A 15,216-nucleotide genomic window follows, 5' to 3' on the forward strand; every position below is an offset into this window, starting at 1 on the left:
AAACTGACACACATTTTCACAACAGCAGGCCAGGTTCTTACTTCTGGCTCGATCAATTTCTTTCCCTGACCAGTTATTTAGCAGCTCATCCTCCCTGCAGTGAGTGAAATGATTTTCCGGGCCACAGTAATTAGGGAGGCTGAGCCAAAGACCTGCAGACACACGGCACTATTCTTAACTTTCACACAAAAAAGTCATCAAAAATGCTTCTTGAGTGCTGCTCCAAAGAAAATGTGGAATGTGGGACAGAAAAGGCTGCATCATTTTTGGCTGAGGTGGTTTCATTACTTGGCAATTTTGAGCTGAATAATTATTTTCCAGGCTTTCAAATTTATATAAAACTTGTCATTTTATCCACATCTTAGACCACAAACTGAAATGCCAAGGTTACATAACCCAACACTGGGTGAGTGAAGAGTCTAAATGTGGTTTGCTCCTTGTACACAAACAATTTAGGGTAGTTTTCTAAGAACAGATCTTTTGGCTGCTTCTTTTGAGGAACAGCATGCTGACACCAACAGTTACTCACATTCACAGTGTCATCTGTTAGACATTTGTGTCACATAGATGGAAATTAAGGAGCTGGTAGAGAAATCACTCTCCGCTCAGTATTACCCTCCATAAACCTGTTTCCCTAAATCTTAATCTACTGCTGACACAACATGAAAGTCTTCATCTGTTACAAAACAGCGCTGCTGGCAGGTGAAATGATCTTTAATTGTTTTGCAGTTTCAGTGGAGAAGTGCACCATGAGTCTTCAGACAGCTAAATCTTCCTGTTTCCCATTTTTTCACGACTTCCACCATCTCTCTAAGCTACTATTTCTTAAAGACATTTTGGACAGTGGAAATTGCAAGCTGGAAGTGCTTTTAAATCTTTTTCATAGCCTTCCCCGGCTTTGTAGTCATAAATTTGTTTCTTCTTCTTCAGAGGAGGAGCCTGTGATTGTTGAATGTTACCACAACGTCTGAAGGCAGTTTATCCCCAACCAGCTCCAAACAAGTCAATTAAATCTTATGGCGTTAATAGAGTTCAGGGACTTTACACATGTCACAATTTTTGTTAAATCAGTTTCGTTTAAAGTCTTGCTTAAACAAAATATGCCCAGTCTTTCACATACATCTCTGAGGATGAGCTAGCAGGGTGCAAATGGAAAGAACATGTGTTCAGCTGCTGGACTGAAGATGGGAGGAGAGTTGTGGTCTAGACAATCGTTCTAAGTCCAGTCAACTGAATCCAATGTCGGCCTCATAAAACACCTCTGAAGCCGCCCAGCCTAATGATACAACTGCCAAATATCCACAGAGGACTTTCTCCGGGCCACTGTGGTCTCAAGGTAATAAAGTGCTCGGTGGCTTAGTGGTAGTGGTAGTAGTGACTAATGCATTCATCCTTCTGTCCTTATTCAGCGGGGTAACTTTAGCTGACATCCATACTGTGTTGGTTTAATTTATGACACTTCCACTTGTTACTGTTGTGATGCTGATTTCCAAACTGCTATTAAAAGACAATCAAAGAGCATTTGCAGACTATGATGCAGTGATTCTGTATTTGTTTGTATTTGTTCAGCTACTAGCAACATTTCTTCTTGTTCAGTACTGAGAAGAGTCAAAATACATTGACTCCTGCAGAAAAGTAAATGTGTGCTTGACTGCTTGTAAACACCATGCATTTTTAATTAAGAAGGTTTAAGAAATATTGAAAAGGTAATAGATTCCCAACCTCATGGCTACAAAAGAACGGTGGTGCAAAAGTATGATTTGTCACAATAAATATTATAAACATATTTGTCACAAATTAAATATGAGCAGGTCAGGCTGTAGGCTGCAGTTTAAGAGTTGAGGTTTAATAAAGCACACAAAATGCTTTAATAATAATAATGGATTGCATTTATATAGCGCTTTTCGGGACCCCTCAAAGCGCTTTACAATACCACTATTCATTCACTCTCACATACTGCTACAGTTGTAGCCACAGCTGGCTTGGGGCGCACTGACAGAGGCGAGGCTGCCATATGGCGCCATCAGCCCTTCTGGCCATCACCAGTAGGCGGTAGGTGAAGTGTCTTGCCCAAGGACACAACGACCGAGACTGTCCGAGCCGGGGGCTCAAACCGGCAACCATCCGATTACAAGACGAACAGCCAACTCTTGAGCCACGATCGCCCTGAAGCCTTTAGCAGAATCTGTGGTGCAAAATGGTGATAAAGGCATTAAAAAAGGAAAGCGAGTTAAAAGAGAGTTTTGAGGGCTAAACTGGGAATTGCTGCGTAATTTAGTTGCTTTTTAGTTGAACCTGTTAAATGTGTTCCAGGGGGATTTTTCTTTTATGCTGAAAGCAGCAACAACAACGCTGATATTTTGAAAAAGTTAGAAATCACACCTTACATAGCGCAAGTGCACAAACTAACCAGCGTATGCAATATAGAGATTCAATCTATATGCCCTTAAATCTCCACACCTGTGAGGCAGCTGTGACATTCATGGATCGCAGTTGATTTCCACACTTACAAGTGGCACTCTGTGGATGGCTGCTGCAGCTCCAGCATGTTTCTCCGCACTTTATGCTATTGGTGCAATTTGTTCAGCAATGAATCAGCGTCTGGTGAACTTCTATGGATCAGTGGTTACATTTTTTTCCAGTTGTTTTTCAGCCTCCCACCATATTGATCCAGAACGAGGAAAAGCCAGAGGGAAATCAACTGCCTCTTGTGCTACCTCATATATCAGAAAGCTGAAGTAATAAGCACAAGTGTAGCATGATGAATCGTATTCAGTATGAATCACACCATGACTTGATGTATCGATTTCTCCATGACTGAGCACTTTTTTGGTGTCCCTGTGTGGCAGGTGGTACTTGAAGACCTTGGGCTCAATAGATTCTGCAGTGGGCAGCCTTAATCATAAACCTAGTAGGGTCATCATGTTGTCATCACTCTACACCAGTTTTAAGAGCTTGATAAAGTGCTTGTGCAATCTTTGTCCATTCTCAGTGACACCAGTGTTGGCCTAGTAAATCCCTTTTTTATTCACAGGCACGTGTGTTTGTGAGAGACATTAAAGTCTCTTTTGCTTCTGAGAGTCAGTTTGGTCCACAGAAGAAATATAAACGGCCGTGGCTACAAAGACAAATCTCAACACATTGGAATTTCATTCACACAGTATTAACCAAAGAGACTGATAAGCACAGACTCACTGCATAACGAAGCAGGCTGGGACGCTGCTTTAGGACATGTAGAAGCTGCTGGTGTTATGACTCAGATTTCTGTGCTTCTAAAAGTCATGTTTCTGGTGTTGAAACACAATAGATGCCATTTTTTAATCTGCTTTCAAAACACACATGGAATCAATTAATTTGCACATGCTAAAATGTAACAAGGCTGAATAGACACATGAGTTTAGGTGAGAAACTGGGAAAAAAATTCGAAAACACAACTTTTTATGTGCAGTTTTGAAGAGGCTGAAGCTTTTTTAAGTGTGGAGCAGAAGATAAATACATTCTAGTAACAAAGTTTGCTTGAACATATCTCTCGCTTGCAGAGCATCTGTTCAGTTACAGCCAAACAGATGATTATTAACACGATCCCCCCCACATACATGCTCAGAACTGCCTGGCCTGAATGCCGAGTGCTGTGACAAAACACTGCCAAGTTTCATTTCATTTCAAACTGCAAATGTTTTATGCAAATTGAGTCACTTTGTGGTCTGTTTAAAATGTATTTCTCTCAGCACCCAAAGCAGAGATGACTGAAAGGGATGATTCATCAAATCTGACTCCAAACCTGGCATTTAAAAAACATTTTAAATGGTTTTGAAAGAAACAATTGCATTTCCTGTTTTTATGATAAGAGTGAAAGTCTTATAATACGCTCTGCTGCTCTGATATCCATGAATCTTGGATGGATCTTGGATAGTTCTGCAGAGTGAATTCATGTATATTTCATCTGTGCCGCTTCTAAACAGGTGACCAGCTGACACCAGTTCCCACGAAAGCCCCCAAATTAATAAATCAGCAGGTGTGCTGTGACTGTGTTGGCTTTAGATCTCGATGAGACAGATCAAATTCTTCCTGACAGAATGGATTACTTTCTCTGTCTCTACCTACACACGACTAGCCCAACACACACACATGCCGGCATATATATATATATATATATATATCTTCGTGCCTATGTGCAAAGCCAGCTCAGGGAATTCAGCTCACCTCCCTCAAACTCTGTCTGACAGTTGCCAGAGTTTTCCTTTAGGCTTTCTTCCTCATTGATGATGATGTTCTCAATGTCCTTCATGGTGAGGTGGTCACGGAAGGCGCAGAACAGGATGTGTTTCAGCTCCTCCAGGGTGATTCTCTGCATGTCGAACTGAGGGAGAAAGAGATGAGGAGGAGATTTTTAAAAAGAAAGAGACCATTTTCCCTTCACATAAATAAGCTTGCCGTACGTGCCTGGCAGGGTAGTGCGTGACACAATCCTTCCACTAGGAGTTCCACTAGACTGCAAACCTCAATAAAACATTACAAATACAGTCTCTATCGCCCTAAGCTGTGGAGTACAAAAAATAAAAAAAGAAATCTGAGTAGATTTTTGCTTAGGGCGACTTACAATAAGTGATGTTCCCTGTAAGAAAGGACAAAAAGTTCAAATGAATAAATCACTCTTCATGTTCCAGTACGTCCCTGTACATCTTACAGATGTCACTCCTATACATTTACTTTAATCTGAGCATTGCGTAACGCTGATGCATTGATTAAATTGAATGAGGTAGAGTTATGTTCAAAGAGTGGCTGATTTATGGTTCTGTTTGAGTGTTTACAGACACACCCACTTTTAAACCAGAGGTGTCTGAAGGTCAGATCAAGAAGATCTTGCTGGCGAGCGATGCTTTGCTGGAAAGCAGTGCTTTACTTAGGAGCAGTAGGATAATTTAATTTACTTTTTATTCTGCAACAAGAAAAGCTTCAGAGCCGGACTATGATACAAACCTGACTCATAATGAAATCACAAAGAGCAGTGAGTCCCGAGCCAGTTGCGAGGACAGCGAGTTCCTCTGAATTCGTCTAAACGCTTGTATAAACTCACTGATATTTACTTTCAACAAAGGCAACGTATATTGTTCCTATATTGATGTTGTGTCCATTGTGCACACTGTAGGAATAAAAATTTGGTAACACTTTTAGTTTATAGAGCTACAGAAAAGAATGAATGGATTAAGAAAGTCATGGTAAAAGCAAAATGCATCTGCTTTCATAGGTTTCATGTATCAGGATATTACAAAATTATTCTGGTCTTAAATTTTGGTAAGTGCAGCATCAGATTAACAACAGATAACATATTACACCATGTCATTAAGTATTAAGTATATCCTTACTGCCTCCATGGGAATCAAGACATGAGTAGCTGCCAGATGCTGCTAATCAAATTCGCTTTAATTAACTGATCATCAGCAAGTGTGATCACCTCTATAGAAGCAGATATTTTAGCAGTTTGCAGGTTTGGTGGATTCAGGTGTGTGCCAACACAATGCTAACGAGGAAAGATATCAGTAATTACCTTACAAGTAAACTGAAGTCCATCATTCTGCAGTGAGAAAGATTATTTAAGAGTTACAGTCGTTCAGTCTTAGTTATGCTTGATCTCACCACTGCCTTTCGACACTCTTGATTATGATATTTTAATCCAAAGCCTTCATAACTGCTTTTCATCATATCTAAGGACCAGAACATTTTATGTTTCAATTCAATTATTATTTTTAGATCTGCAAAAATAAAAAATTGAGGGGTTCCGCAAGGGTCAATTCTTGATCTGCTACTCTTTAAACTTTACACACTCGCACTTTGTACTATCATAAAGAAATCATAATATATCTTACCATTCTTATGCAGAGGATATTTATCTGTATCAATCTATAAAATGCACATTATATGCATAGATTTTTTTGTCAGTGTACTATTTCATGTAGAAGAGTGTGAGCTCTACTCTGGAGGAGTACTCTGTTTTGACAGTCTCTCTGTAGCTCTGCAGAAACCAGAAATATTTGTTGTCGTTCCAAAAATGCATTCATATTTATCCCCCCCCCCACACACACACACACACTTCAAAACATATTGAAAGTTTGAAAATTCTCATCTCAAACTGGGAAAATGGTCCACGCATTCATTTCAAACAGGTTAGACTACTTTACTCAGTGGTTATCACCTTTGCCGCTGTTGTCAAATACCATGGCCTTGAACACATCAGGTGGTTAGGCCTTTTCTCTGTTATCTGTATTACACACTCACCGCGGTACCCAGGACATGCATGGATGGGAACTGCCCCAGTATGACCCTGAAGTTGATAAGCTGTGTAACAACAGCTGAGCCAAATCAGTGGAGCATAAAAAGCTACGACAGGCAGAAGCACAAGGAGATCTAGGAAGTCAACGTTAACGGGACACCAGCTCTGTCTTCATTAAAATAGTAGCAATAACAACAATGATAACAGTGAAATAATTGCAAAAGTTCCACTGTTATCTTTATAAACCTAAAAAAAATTAAGCAGAAAACTCTGTTATATTAAACCAACCAAAAATTAAAAAAAAAAAAAAACGTAATTAATTAACATAAATAATTAATAACAAAATACAACATCAGCCCAAGTCATTCTATTACAAAATAATTTCATTTTACCTGCTCTGTGGCCTCATATGTGTTAGTATGGAGTGCACAAATTCAAACTGTGACACTAGTACAGTAAAATGACCAAATATGACACATCAATTTGTAATAAACATATAATCTTTTTAGATAAGGAATCATGTCTCATCAAGTCTCATGAGCTGAATGAGTGTTAATCCTGGTCTCCTGCTTTTATTTGAATTTATGAGACCGAACAGTGCAGAGGGATAGACAGGAAAGTGGGGAGAGAGTGAATGACCTCGGGCTACAGCAGTCCCCGATCTGTCTTCTTTAATGCAGACCTGCTAGTGAAGAGAGAGTGAAGTATGTGCGTGAGGAAACAATAAGGTTCAAATACCTGGTAATATCAAAAATATGCAATCAACAATGATCCCATTCTTTTAGCAAAAACAGGAAATAAGATGATGGAAAATACAACATCAATAAGCATTTACATAAAAAAGAAATGTAAATGCGTATTCACATTTTTGATGATCATAAAAGGCTCTCACTGAACATGTTGTTTTGAAACTTTGTGAACGAGGTGAGAAACACCACATCTCTCTCTGCTATACAAATACAGTTTTTATTATTAACATAATTATTAGTATAAACAGAAAGGTTTCCATTCTGGTTCAGTCAAGCAACTCCAGAGAGCTTCTTCACAGACCATATATATATATATATATCTACATCTATCTATGTATCTAATCTATCTATTCATTCATATAGAGTTTATATGATTTACTAAATTTATCCAGCTTCTCAACACATTTGATCTCAGTTTACAAACACCAAATCCAGATTGTGTTTGGTGCACTCGGTGATATTATGATGAATGACACTCGTCCAGAGAGTGAAGGATAACATTCACTGGACTTTCTGGCAAGCCCACTGCATAAATCACACTTGGACACTTACCATCGATGAGATTTGTTATCGCTCAGCCTTCTCAGAGTGAGCTAATGAACACTCGCACCAATCACACCTCAAATGTTAATCAGCCTTCATGAAGATTCATTATCAGAGGTAATTAAAAATTTGGGTCAATGTTTCGTCTTTTGTTTGCCGGCTCATTAATCAAAGGTGAACGTAAATGTAAATGTTGGCAAGACAAAAGTAAAATATAGTTATGCAACAATAGACTAATAAATCACATACATTGTGAAATGTAATTTAAAAGCAGGTACAGTTAATCCAGTGGAAATGTAAATATAACAGTGACAGAAAACATAAACCCATAAAAAGAAGGTACAGTTACTAAATATTTCCCCTGAAACCACCAGTACAACTAAAGGTTTATACCAATACAACAACTGATACTTCAATATTCTTCAGTTATTTGATTTTCTTCATTTTACTGCATTTTTGTGAAAAGACAGAAGGAGCAACACGATGCATCACCTGGTTGAACAGGTGACCCATGCTGTGCAGGCTTTAGTCCTTAGTGCTGCACTGCAGGTTCGAGGTTGCTCCAGGTGCTTTTCTATGTGCCATTCCCCCTCACATACAACCCATCTGCCTTTCTACTCTATACTGTGTAAAAAAAAAAACTGATAAAAAAAGAAAATAATAAAATTTATCAATCATTTAAAAGAATAACACAGTAAGCAGAAAAAACTATGATGACCACTGAAACTCAAACACTGACTCCTTGTTGACCACCAAACTCAAAGTTTTCTACATTAGTATTGAACATACTTTTCAGATAATAAAGAGCCCCACAGTTCAGTATTGACAAACATAAACAAACACAAACTTTTTGTGAGACTAAATAGAGTATGGCATTAGTTTAGGCAGGAAACAAAGTCGAGCTCAGCCCATAATCCCAGCCGTTCAGCTAATACTCTTCCAAGCAACCAACTAGCGAATCTCAAACAGAGCCATGCATCTGCAAGCCTCATCACAACCCATCATTCTCCTTTGTATGTGTTAGACTTGATCATTTTCATGCGCCTGCTCTCTTCAGGACACTGCTGCTGCTGTGGTCCTAACTGGAAAGCTCATACAGCAACAATCCCACATCAGCCACCATGTACAGCAGCATAAAAAGATGTTTTGCCTCCTGTTTCAGAAATGGATGCGATGTTTCACAGACTGCAGAGCTCTGTTTATTTCTCCTCGCATCTCCCTCTGGAAAACAGAGAGAGGATCTGTACTAAACAGACAGATCTACCTGGAGTGCCCCTGCAGCATCTGCCACTTAAAGTTACTGCCAACTTTTGTGTTACTTCCCCCCCAAAGGAAAAGGTCGGCAGCCTAATTGTGTTTACCCAACCTTTATGCGGCCTCGCTTCCCAATAAAGACGGCATCGCTGGCACCCATCAAGAGACTGGCAGAACTTCATTTGCCAAGAAAAAGAGGGATGAGCCAGAGGATAGCTCTATTCACAGAGCACTACAGTAGAAGATAAGAAAAAGCCATTTTATTTTCATTTCCCATATCCCACAGACTTTCTCAACCTACATTCACATTCAAGCATGGACTGACCTTTATGGAGAATATGGTGAAAGAAAGGGGAGTAGAAAAGAATTACACACCTGAACCTAAAGTGACTCCCACAGAAAAGACCTTTAGTAGGACACCCAGTGGTTTGTGACCTACAGCTTCATACTGGAGCCCACGCTGGAAACCTTCAGTCTTCTTTGTTACACATTCTCCTAAGAAGTTCAGTCTGAAGTGCAATCACATGCCTCAGGCACAGAGAACTTTAATGGAGACTTTGGAGAAGTTGGAAATGTCACATACTGTTAAGGTCTGCTGTGGTCAAAGCTCAGAAGGAGCCTTGTATTGAAATGAATTGAATCCGTGACAGAGTGATGGGGATAAAACAGATTCACGTGATCATTAAAATCCTGTGATTGAACTGACATTTTCATTGTTGATATTTAAAGAGAAGAAAAATGTCTGGTAACAAATAGCAGGAATGTTACTGTGCTGTTTTGAACTAATCTTTAAAGCATGAACCATTTCTGGTAGGTGCTTTTGGCAAAGTTTTCATAGCTGTTCCAACTCTTGAAAGACATGTTCCTCTTTTGTGTGTCCAAACTGAAGGAACTTAGGGACTACTAAAGTTTGCAGGACCCCGTTTAGACTCTAAGGTAGATATGTGTTGTACAGCACAAGGAGCTTTGGTAAAAGTAAATGAACAGATCAAATATATATAATAAACCTTATGTTGATTGGTCTGGATCCGACATGGACAACTGGCATATTTTTTAAAGCCATGTATGACTGACAGACAAATCCAGGGGTTATTAAACCAACATGTTACACAGGCATTACAATTACATTTTGAACATTTAATTCCTTTTTGAAGGAGAGCAGCTCGGACTTAATGGAGGAAAGACTTTCACCAAGGATAGCTTGAAACTCCGTTTTAAGTGTAGCAGCAAAGTCCTCGCGGAGAGCCGAAAGCAGCACCGCTTTGAGAGCGCTGACATCACTATTGGTGGCGGCCCGGGCCGCAGTCCCCGATTCAGGACGGGTAAAAGGGTAGTCAGGAGAAGCAGGCCGCAGGTGAGGCCAGACCGAGCTTCCTCCTTTAGTCGCCTTTGGTGGCATTTTAGTGAGCAAAATCAAAAAATGTACTATTTTAAAATGAGATAGATATCGCTTGGGGTCGAGTCAGAGAATAATAATAATTTAAAAAAGGCCGACCCTGCAAGAGCTCACCAAAAGCGCTACTCGCACCAAACCGCCATTAGTCGGAAGTCCCTCCCATTTTGAACATTTAAGGGATATACCATAACTGTGACTCCTAAACCTACAAGCCTGTCGCAGGGTTAACAGAGAGACAAACAACATTCACACTGACATTAACCTAACCTCACTATCTGCATGTCGTTGGACTGTGGGAGGAAGCTGGAGTACCTGGAGAGAACCCACGTAGACACATGCAAACTCCACACAGAAGCAGATGGTTGATTTGAACCCAGGACCTTCTTGCTGTGAGGCAACAGTGCTAACCATCGCGCTTCCATGCTGCACCACATACACTGTGTGTGAAAAACCACCTGTTGTGGTTGTCAGGTTTTCCTCTTCTCCGATGCTAAAGTTCAAAGATAGCATTTCAGCAAGAACAGATGCAAACTATTTGCAAGGGAGACTGGGTTTGTTTATTATAGCTGGACTCACAGAAGTTTTGGGTCCAGTGTATAATGCTGATAAACTCTTTACAGTGTTGATAACATAAGTCCCACTCCTTTCTGAATTTGATTGGTTTGTGGGAGAAATTGAGAAGTGCACTCTGTTCCAAAAGTTTTCAACTGACAAATGTTTGAGTAGAGAAAATGGACACAGGCCCTTACAATCACACCACTAATAATATTACTGCATTGACATAACTTTATACCATTTTAATAAATGCATGAGGTGTCATAAAGACTCAAATAATACAGTTACTTATTAAGAAGTGGACAGGTTATATTTCAAAATGTGGATTTTCTGTTTTTAATATTCTCCTCAATTATTTCATGGGAACAGTGGGTATATTATAACTGTACTATAACATATCTGAGTCACTGTGAGAGCCTTTGATGCAAGGTTTAGAAACACTTTTACTAAAAGAGTCTTGAAGTTCATTAAAACTGTAACTACCATAAAATTCATCAAAATCAGTGTAAGGAGATGCACTGAGATCGTATTTGCCCACACATACAGAAGCACTATCCTTGAATTAAAACCATGAATTTATTGACTTTTTGCAAACTCTTGAATATTTGTTAAGACCGCAAAGTGGATTTGGGATTGTGGAGAAAGCCATGTTCATCTTTACACCCATAAATGAGGCGTACTCAGCTGCTCACACACACAGGCGGTGAGAAGGTGCCAAGAGCCAGCATCCATCCATCTGCTGAGTTCAGCCCTTTGCAGTACAGCCAAATTATAGAGCTACAGATAACATTCTCCACACACTGACGAATCCAATTATATGCATTTGCTAATGTAAATCTAATGCAATGAACTTGCAAGTCCTATTTTTTCCAAATGGTAGAAATATTAATCCATTTAAAACGTGCTGCAGCTGAGGAGGCACATCCTTGAACCCTGTTTGATTTGAATGCAGAAGAACATGCTCTATGCTTGTTTTAATGTAAACACTATCTATAGAAATAAGAGATATTTCATTTTTTTCATTTCAGTGTATTGTCAGAGGCTGATTATAAGAAAGTGTGAGGTGGTGGTTTTCCAGGGATCTGACTGCACCAGGGTTTTTGTTGTTTTGGTTTGTTTTTTTGCAGGGCAACATGACAGTAACAGAAACTGATCATGTAATCTGTGGATGCTGTTGTCAAGCTGGAGAAAGGAGAGTTCTGGACTTTGGGGGAGAATTTTACAGAAGCTTGAGAGACAAGGCTTCAAATATGTCAAATATGTAATGTGATTTCCAAGTCCGACGAAATGGTTGTAAGTAACAAAAACTTACAGTTGATTAAGACACCTGGCATGGCCTCTATAGTGCAAGATCACACACACCTGCAATACTGAAAGGAGGTTTATACGCAAACAGCTGTGCACGTATGGTGTTCCCAGCTGTTCCCTACACACTGTAGGGCTGTGCTGCACTGTCTGCAAAATCAAAACAAAACAAAAAACACACATCCATTACTCATATATCCAAATCTCAGTATTTTCACGATATCATATCTGCTTAAAAATATAAATTTTCTAAATCTGAAAATTAAAATACTTGTCCTAATTAGGATGTTCAGAAAAAAAGGCTTACCGTCAAAACATGCATCTAATTAGAATAAAGGGAATAAAGAAAGCATTGAAATTACAGACCTTTAAAATTAAATGTTTTTTCTAAAGTAAATTACAGTTACAGAACACAAATGGAAAAAAAAACTGACTCCTGAAAGAAAACAAAAGCAGAGCTGAAGACTGAAACTAATAAAGGTCAGAGTGTGAGAAAAAGGCAGTTCTCTTGTTAAATGAGGAGCGATTCGGTGTAATCGGGATGACCGGGAGTGATAAAGAAAGAACAAACAAACAAGAGCCGTAGAGTGACAACAAAATCAAAGGTAAGGGAAGTGAGATAGAGGGAGAAGAAGAAAAAGCAAAGAAAGACTGAGTTCCAGTCCAGCCCCTACACACTTTCACACTGGTTGTGAATTAAGTGCTGATCCAACTAGTCTGCACAGTTACATCCTTAACAACCAAAACTTGTGATGGTGCTCATCTGTTTTATGTTAAATACAGATGAAACTCCACAAACTTACAGGTGTGATTTCTGTGTAATTATTTCAATGAAGACTAAATCATATGACTTTATAGACGTTTTTGATTAGCGCTTCAATTTATTAATATAAATGCTAATGATGAGGAAACCAAAAAGAAGAAAAGGAGGATTAGAAGTGGAAGCATTTCGTAAATGTTGGATTTATTGTCTGACTGACACTGTAAATAACTAGCTGTGTTTTCAAGCAAGTTCAGCCCCTGATCTTAAAACATCAGTCTGACAGCAGTATATAAATTACTGCAGATGTTATTTGTGAGTTCCACTGGAGAAAAGTGACGGCATCCAAAAGCTGGTTGCTGTATTTCTACCCTGCTCCTTATTAAGAGACCCTTCAACAATCGACATTGTGACTACACACAGGTACACTTGTTGCAGTGTGGGATGGTGCAGTTTGGAAGTGTAAAGTAAAGAGAATAGAAATCTTCACTAACACTAAGTATGCAACCTGTAAGGCAATTCAGTTTAGTCAATTATTTATGCCCTCCTCTGCTCAACACCCAGGTCTAACATGCACACATTCTCTTCCCTGTTAAAATGAATGCTCAGCGTCTTTATCGATCTCTGCAGCCTATCTGTTTCCGTTAAAAGGCCCAAAGCCTTCAGGAGAAATTTATGTCTCCATTACCGCTGCGTCACCAAGCCGTCAAAGGCCAGAAGATTAATTGAGCAAAATAAAACATAACACGTGCCACGAGGGTAACAACAGGCGGGAAAATGAATCGTAGCTCATTTCTGGAACCAGTCATGTAGTGTTTTGAATTTACATAAACATTGGCCACATGATGAAACTGACGAAAATGACTTGCAGTGAAACTCTTATGGGCCACAAAAAGAGTTACTTCTGTTTTGAGGTCTGTAACCTCTACGCTCCAGTGCACATTTCATTATAGCCCCACGACCAACACACGGTAGATTAAAAAACAAAAACAAAAAAAACTCATCCTAAGAATTTTTACAGCTTTTTCATATACAAGCAGTAATATCTGATTGAACAGTTGCAGATAAATGTTCATATTAGGCACTTAAAGTCTGCAAATCCTGGCATGATACTTGGATCAGGACAGCAGATTTTAGACAGTTTATTTCACAGACAGTTTGAGGAAAATACAGGAAGAAGGGAAAATGCCTAAGGCCACTTAGAAAGCTACCAATAGCCAATTACTGTTAGTATGATTAATCAAGGTGAGATTACTCCCATTAACCCCTGTACTGGAGCAGACTACAGGAGCAGCCTGAGGGTCACTGCCCTCATTATTGGCTTTCAGTGGATCTATGTGGTGTGCCTCATGTAATTCATTACCTTTTACTGCAGAAGAATGAACAACAGAGGAGACAGCAGGGAAGAGAGATAAAAGATATGAGAATGAGCTAAGTACAGCGAGAGACACACAAAGATGAGGAAGAAATGTAAACAACCAAATAAATCGTAAGCACAATTTTACTTGGAGGTGTTGGCATTGAATTGCAGTTCAATAGCTGATAGTACAGATTAAAACATGGTTTAATTAAACCCACGGTGTAGCAGGACCCCTGCTAAAGGACGACTGGTTATATATTGTATTTCTCATCTTAAAGTGGTAGAAAAATCTAATTAAAGCTCGATCCAAACAGAGAAGTTTTCTTATATCGGCTAGTGCAACATAGGCAACTCTAACTTCCCTCGAAACCTTCAATTTAAGTTCAGTTTATACAGTTTATAAGGTACTGCAAAATGAAAATTTTGCAGATTGTTACAAAAAGTAATTTTGTTTTTTTTAGTCTGTAACATGGAAAAAGTTGGAGAAGCACCAATGTAATAATTCCCCAAAGAAAACATTCAACGTCATTGTAGATGCAGGGGGAAGCTGAGAGATCTGTCTATCCACCTGCTTATTTGTGTTGCAGAAATTAAAATCATCTTCAAAGAAATGTCACATAAGGTGTTCTTTTTCAGTATGTCAAGGACTGCATCACCAAGCCTGTACTTAAAAGTCAAGGGGAAATGTTAATTCATGCAGTATTGTGAGTTTGGCTAGTAAAAACGCCTGAACTCTGACTATTTTGTGTAAATAAATAAATAAATAAAGAAGGTTTTGTGAATGGGGTGCAAATCTTTTGAAGTCCTATACATCCATATTCACTCTTCATCCTTTCTGTCTGCAGGCCTGATGGGACTTTGAAGTGCAGCTCGGAGGATAAAAGTACAGCGCTGTGAAATGATGAATAGTGGGAAACAGACCTATGTCTTTTTGATTACATTTAGCTGACAAATGATTTTCTCCATATATATCTAAATAGGGCTATACGCTGTGATTGCTTGGTAGATAAAAATGAATAAGAT

The 15,216-nt window shown here is 39.1% G+C and overlaps 1 protein-coding gene across 2 annotated transcripts in view; it reads right to left on the bottom strand.

Annotated features, from left to right (window-relative positions):
* The window catches only part of caln1 (calneuron 1), a 55,044-nt gene that overhangs the window by 2,933 nt on the left and 36,895 nt on the right, over positions 1 to 15,216 (bottom strand). For both annotated transcript variants that reach the window (XM_005745021.2, XM_005745020.2), the window contains exon 5: positions 4,204 to 4,360. In XM_005745021.2, the coding sequence (XP_005745078.1) occupies positions 4,204 to 4,360 (157 nt within the window). The remainder of the gene's footprint in view (positions 1 to 4,203; positions 4,361 to 15,216) is intronic.

The sequence above is a fragment of the Pundamilia nyererei genome, unplaced genomic scaffold, assembly GCF_000239375.1.
Source record: "Pundamilia nyererei isolate P.nyererei 1_Seehausen unplaced genomic scaffold, PunNye1.0 scaffold00152, whole genome shotgun sequence".
Classification (NCBI taxonomy): Eukaryota; Metazoa; Chordata; class Actinopteri; order Cichliformes; family Cichlidae; genus Pundamilia; species Pundamilia nyererei.